Raw genomic sequence first — 4,875 nt, forward strand, 5'->3', positions numbered from 1 at the left:
GCTCCGTGTCCTGTAGGTGACACCCCCCGCCCCATACCAGTGTCCCCCGGTGCCAGCTCCATGTCCTGTAGCTGACCCCCCCCCCCACCCCATACCGCTGTCCCCCCGGTGCCAGCCCTGTGCCCCCCAGTGACACCCCCGCCGCACGCCGGGGCCGTTGCACGCCTTTATTGCCCGCCTCAGCCGGCGGGCACGGCGCGCAGCACCTTGACGTCGTCCAGGGGCCGGTCCTGGGCGCTCGTCTCCACCATGCCCACGCGGTTGAGGACGCCGATGCCCTGGCACACGCGGCCGAAGATGGTGTGCTTCCCGTCCAGCCACTGCGCGGGCGCCAGCGTCAGGAAGAACTGGCTGCCGTTGGTGTCCGGCCCCGCGTTGGCCATGGCCAGGATGCCGGCGCCTGCGGGACGGACGCGGAGAGGCCCCCGCTTGGGTCTTTTTTTTTTTTTCCCTATTTTTTTTGGCAGGTTTGGTGAAGGAGGGGGGGAGGGGGGAGGTTCTCACCGGTGAATTTCAGCTCGGGGTGCAGCTCGTCCTCAAACTGCTTGCCGTAGATGGAGGCCCCGCCGCGGCCTGCGGGCACGGTGGTCAGAGCCCCCCCGCCACGGGGGTCCCGGTGTCCCCATCATGGGGCTGGGGGGGGGTCCTGGTGTCCCTATCATAGGGCTGGGGGGGTCCCAGTGTCCCCATCATGGGGCTGGGGGGGTCCCGGTGTCCCCATCACGGGGCTGGGGGGGGGGGGCAGTGTCCCTATCACAGGGCTGGGGGGGTCCTGGTGTCCCCATCATGGGGCTGGGGGGGTCCCGGTGTCCTCATCATGGGGCTTGGGAGTCCCCCATGTCCCCATCACAGGCTTGGGGGGGTCCCAGTGTTCCCACCATGAGGCTGGGGGGGGTCTCTGGTGTCCCACTGGGGAGCTGGGGGGGTCCCGGTGTCCCCAACCCACAGCTGGGGGGGGGTCCCGGTGTTCCCCTAACAGGGTTGGGGGGCCCTGGTGTCCCCAGCACGGCCTCGGGGGCTCCCGGTGTCCCCATTATGGGGCTCCCACTGTCCCCATCCCGCGGCTGGGGGGGTCCCGCTGTTCCCGCCGGGGGGTCCCGGTGTCCCGGCGGCGCTCACCGGTGCCGGTGGGGTCTCCGCCCTGCACCATGAAGTCCCTGATGACGCGGTGGAAGCGGGTGCCGTTGTAGTACCCGCGGCGGCACAGCTCGGCGAAGTTCTTGCAGGTGCGCGGCGCGTGGCGCCAGTACAGCTCCAGCACCAGGGTCCCCATCCTGCGCCGGGACGGACCCGTCACCGCCACCGGCACCGCCACCGGAACCGGTACCGGGGGCTGAGCGGCCCCGGGGGGACAACGCAGCCGGCACGGGGGGCACCGAGGAGGGCCCGGTACCGGGGGGGGGCGGGGGGATGACGGTACCGGGGGGGAGTGGAGGTGGAGGTACCGGGGGGGGGCACCGGGGAGGGCCCGGTACCGGGGGGGTTGGGGAGGGCACGCAAAGGGACCGTGGGACCGCGGGGAGGGACCCGGGGGGGGTCCCGGTACCGGGGGGGGAGCAGGGGGAGGCTCCGGAACCGAGTGGGGTTGGGAGCGGGGGGTGCCGGTACTGGGTAGGGCGCAGAAGGATCCCGGTACCGGGGGGGTCCCGGGGGGATCCCGGTGCTGGGGGGGTCCCGGGGGCTCCCGGTACCGGAGGGGGGTCCCGGGGGGAGGGGTCCCGGTGCCGGCGGTGCCCGCTCCAGGCGGCCCCGCCCCTTACGTGGTCTCCATGGTGACGGTGGGCGGCTGCCAGGAGTCGGGCGGCACTGCCGCCATGCTGCCGCCGCCGCCGGAAACGACCCCCGGGCGCCGCGCGCGCGCGCTTCCGGGGACCCGCCCCCTCCCCCGCCGCCGGCGGCCAATGGGGAGCGAGCGCGGCGCGGAGGCGGGGCCGAGCCGCGCGGTGGGCGGGGCCAAGCCTCGCGGCGCGGAGGCGGGGCCAATCGGCGCGGCGCGGGCGGGCCGCCGCTATTGTGACGTCACGGGAGGGAGAATTCGAAGGCGCGGGCCCCGCCCCTCGCCCCGCCCCCTCGCTCAGGCCCCGCCCCTCGCCGGCGCCGAGCGGGACCCGGGGGCGGCGGTGAGCGGGGGGGCGGGGGGGGCCGGGACCCCCCGGGGCGGGGGCGGCGGGGGGGGGGGGGGGGGGCCGGGACCCCTGGGGTGGGGGGGGCGGGGCCGGGAGCCCCCGGGCCTTGGGGCCTTGGGGCTGGGACCCCCCTTGTCGGGGCTGGGACCCCCGGGGTTTGGGGGGGGGGCTGCGGGGCCGAGACCCCCCCGGGGCTCGGCTCCCGGCCCCCCCGGCCCCCCCCCGTGCCCCGTCCCCGCGCCGCCCGGTGCCGTCCCCGCGGCACAAAGCCCGATTGTGCCCGGTGCCGGCCGAGCCGTCCCCGGCGGGAGCCGTGCCCGGGCCGGGGGGGGCACGGGGGGGACCGGGGGGGGGGCTCGGGGTCACCGCCGTTCCCCCCAGGTCGCCCATGGGCCGGGGCCCGGTGCCGCCCGCCGACCGGAGGCGATGACGGAGGAGCGAGGTAGGGCAGCTGCCCCCCGGGGGGGGGGGGCCGGCCCCCCAGGGCTCCCCCCGACGGCCCCCCGCATGTCCCCCCCGTGTCCCCCCCGTGTTCCCCCCCCAGACGTCCGGTTCATCACCGAGGAGAGGTTCGACTTCGGCGCCCTGTCCCCCTCCGACAGGTGAGGTGGGGACGCGGGGGACACGCGTGACACCCCCCCACGGCCGGGACAGGGGGACACGGGGGGACAGGGGGGGACAGGGGGACACGGGGGGACATGGAGGGACACGGGGGGACTGGGGGGACATGGGGGGACACTGGGGGACACAGGGGGACATGGGGATGTGGCTCCCCGCGCAGGGCAGGTGCCACCCCACGGCCGTGGCACCGGGGCTGTGTGGGACACGTGGGGGCACGGGGACGTGCCACACGGCGCCTGGGGGGCGCGGCGTCCCATGGCCGGGGTGCTGGGGGGCAGCGGGGACGTGCCACCCCCCGGCCAGGGGCAGCGGGGACGTGCCACCCCGCTGGGGGACGGTGTCACCGCCGGCCGCCACGGGGCTCCCGGGCAGGGCTGAGGCTGGCCTTCACCCCGCAGCCGGGAGGAGGAAGAGGAGGATGAGGAGCCCCCGGGGGGGGCCGCGGGCGGGCGCTGGAGCCCCCTGAGCGGGGCCCGGCTGGAGGAGATGGTGCGCGAGGCCACGCGGCTGGCGGCCCAGCTGCAGCAGTGCCGCCTGCCCCCCCTGGCCCCCGGCCCGCAGGGAGGGGGGGGCAGCCCCCGCAGCCCCCGCCGCGAGACCTTCGTGGTGAAGGACAGCCCCGTGCGGGCGCTGCTGCCCACCGTGCCCCCCGCCCGCCAGGTAGGTGGCGGCGCTGCGGGGGGGGGGGGGGACACGTGCGGGGTCATGGGGGGCACGGGGTGCGGGCTGCACCCCCCCCCCATCCCGCTCCCCACCATCTCTTTGCTTCCAGGACACCCCCGGCTGTCACCCCCCGCCGGCACCCAAGGGACCCCCACCAGGGGGCAGGGGGACCCTTGGCCGGGGCGGCCCCCCCCGGCTGTGCCCCCCGCGTGGGGCAGGGGCTGCGGCACGGGGCAAGTCCGAGCCCCTCCGGAAAGGGACAGCAGGTAACGGGGTAACGGGCCTGGGGGGGGGACGGGGACAACTGGGGTACGGGCAGCTCCTTGGCACAGGGACACGGCCCTGGGGCATCGTCCCCTGGGGACCCCCACACCATGGGGACCCCCGTGCCGTGGGGACCCCCGCGCCGTGGGTTATCATCTCATGGGGACACCCCCGCCATGGGGACACCCCTCCCTTAGGGTCACCCATCCTATGGGGACAGGGAGCAGGGACCCCCAGCCCCCCCCGGACACCAGCACACCCAAAGGGGCTGGGGGCTCAGTGGGGTCCCCCCCCCCAACCCTGCCGTCTCTCCCAGGCCAGCCAAAGGCGAGGGGTGGCGGTGCTGCCGCCCCCCCGACCCGTGCACCCCGCGCCAGAGCCACCACCGCTGCCGTCCCTGTCCCCAGCAGCCGCCCCCCCCCGCCCAGCGCCATCCCCAAGCCCCCCGGCCGGGCTGGGACGTTGGGGACGGCGCCGGGCGGGAGGGGACCCCCGCGGGCCAGCGTGGCGGCACCGAGAGGTAAGGCTGGGTGCTGCCCCCCCAGGGACACGGGGACCCCCCAGGGACACGGGGACGGCCCCTCTGGGCCCCCGATGGCGCGGGGCCGCCCCGTGCCTCAGTTTCCCCACGCCTGCTCTCCCCCCAGGTGCAGGGGCGGCCCCCGGGGGGGCTGGCTCAGGGTGCAGAGCAGCCCCCCCCAGCAGCCGCCTGCGCCCACCCCGGAAGACGACGGCCAGCAGCACCCCGCGGTGACGGGGTTGGGGCGCCCGGGGAAACCGAGGCACGGGGCAGGGGGGCGGCAGTGCCCCCCCCAAAAGGAGGAGGCAGAGGCTCAGGTTGGATTTTGCTTTAATTACAAAAGGTCGCACCAGCAGTAGGAAACCCCCCCGGCCCCCCCCACCCCACGCACCCAGGGGTCCCTCACCCCCCCCAGCGTCCAGCACCCGGTGCCACCCCCGCCCCGGTGGCACCGCCTGAGCCTCGTCCCTGGGGGGGCGGGGTGGCAAGACACCTGCCCCCCCCCCCGCCGACCTGCCTCCCCGTGCCCCAGCACAGCCGAGGAGGGGGTGACTGCACCCCCCCCGGCCATGTGCCCCCCCCACCCCCCTCCTGGGGGGGGTTGGCACGGTGAGGGGGCCCCGTATATCCTTTTTTTTTTGTATTTTTCATGTATTTTTTAAATAAAACCCTCCATCGGGC

At 76.3% G+C, this 4,875-nt stretch overlaps 2 protein-coding genes across 4 annotated transcripts; one reads left to right on the forward strand and one right to left on the reverse strand.

The window, feature by feature from the left end:
- Nucleotides 1-153: 153 nt before the first annotated feature.
- PPIL1 (peptidylprolyl isomerase like 1) lies at nucleotides 154-1,890 on the reverse strand. 2 transcript variants are annotated; one of them, XM_066982908.1, is made up of 4 exons: nucleotides 1,761-1,890; nucleotides 1,120-1,274; nucleotides 505-573; nucleotides 154-400 (listed from the first exon to the last, which is right to left on the reverse strand). In XM_066982908.1, the coding sequence occupies exons 1-4, from the start codon at nucleotides 1,814-1,816 to the stop codon at nucleotides 180-182; spliced, it is 501 nt and encodes a 166-aa protein (XP_066839009.1). In that variant the 5' UTR covers nucleotides 1,817-1,890; the 3' UTR covers nucleotides 154-179. The 2 variants fall into 2 exon arrangements, with proteins under 2 accessions (XP_066839009.1, XP_066839010.1); XM_066982909.1 differs by having other exon boundaries at nucleotides 1,692-1,803.
- On the forward strand, nucleotides 1,770-4,874 carry PSRC1 (proline and serine rich coiled-coil 1). Of its 2 annotated transcripts, XM_066982907.1 has the most exons (8): nucleotides 1,770-2,120; nucleotides 2,508-2,568; nucleotides 2,671-2,728; nucleotides 3,146-3,407; nucleotides 3,520-3,676; nucleotides 3,991-4,091; nucleotides 4,164-4,194; nucleotides 4,322-4,874. In XM_066982907.1, the coding sequence occupies exons 1-8, from the start codon at nucleotides 1,770-1,772 to the stop codon at nucleotides 4,426-4,428; spliced, it is 1,128 nt and encodes a 375-aa protein (XP_066839008.1). In that variant the 3' UTR covers nucleotides 4,429-4,874. The 2 variants fall into 2 exon arrangements, with proteins under 2 accessions (XP_066839008.1, XP_066839007.1); XM_066982906.1 differs by having other exon boundaries at nucleotides 3,991-4,194.
- The last annotated feature ends 1 nt before the right edge of the window (nucleotide 4,875 follows it).

The sequence above is a fragment of the Anser cygnoides genome, chromosome 25 (genome assembly GCF_040182565.1).
Source record: "Anser cygnoides isolate HZ-2024a breed goose chromosome 25, Taihu_goose_T2T_genome, whole genome shotgun sequence".
NCBI classification, from domain to species: Eukaryota; Metazoa; Chordata; class Aves; order Anseriformes; family Anatidae; genus Anser; species Anser cygnoides.

Coding starts and splice junctions, on each gene's coding strand:
- PSRC1 (XM_066982906.1), top strand. CDS start 1,770: ATGGTGACGGTGGGCGGCTGCCAGGAGTCGGGCGGCACTGCCGCCATG. Junction 2,569..2,670: donor GGCGATGACGGAGGAGCGAG/GTAGGGCAGCTG, acceptor TTCCCCCCCCAG/ACGTCCGGTTCATCACCGAG. Junction 4,195..4,321: donor CAGCGTGGCGGCACCGAGAG/GTAAGGCTGGGT, acceptor CTCTCCCCCCAG/GTGCAGGGGCGGCCCCCGGG.
- PPIL1 (XM_066982908.1), bottom strand. CDS start 1,816: ATGGCGGCAGTGCCGCCCGACTCCTGGCAGCCGCCCACCGTCACCATG. Junction 574..1,119: donor CGGAGACCCCACCGGCACCG/GTGAGCGCCGCC, acceptor CCGTGCCCGCAG/GCCGCGGCGGGGCCTCCATC. Junction 401..504: donor CCCCGAGCTGAAATTCACCG/GTGAGAACCTCC, acceptor TCCGTCCCGCAG/GCGCCGGCATCCTGGCCATG.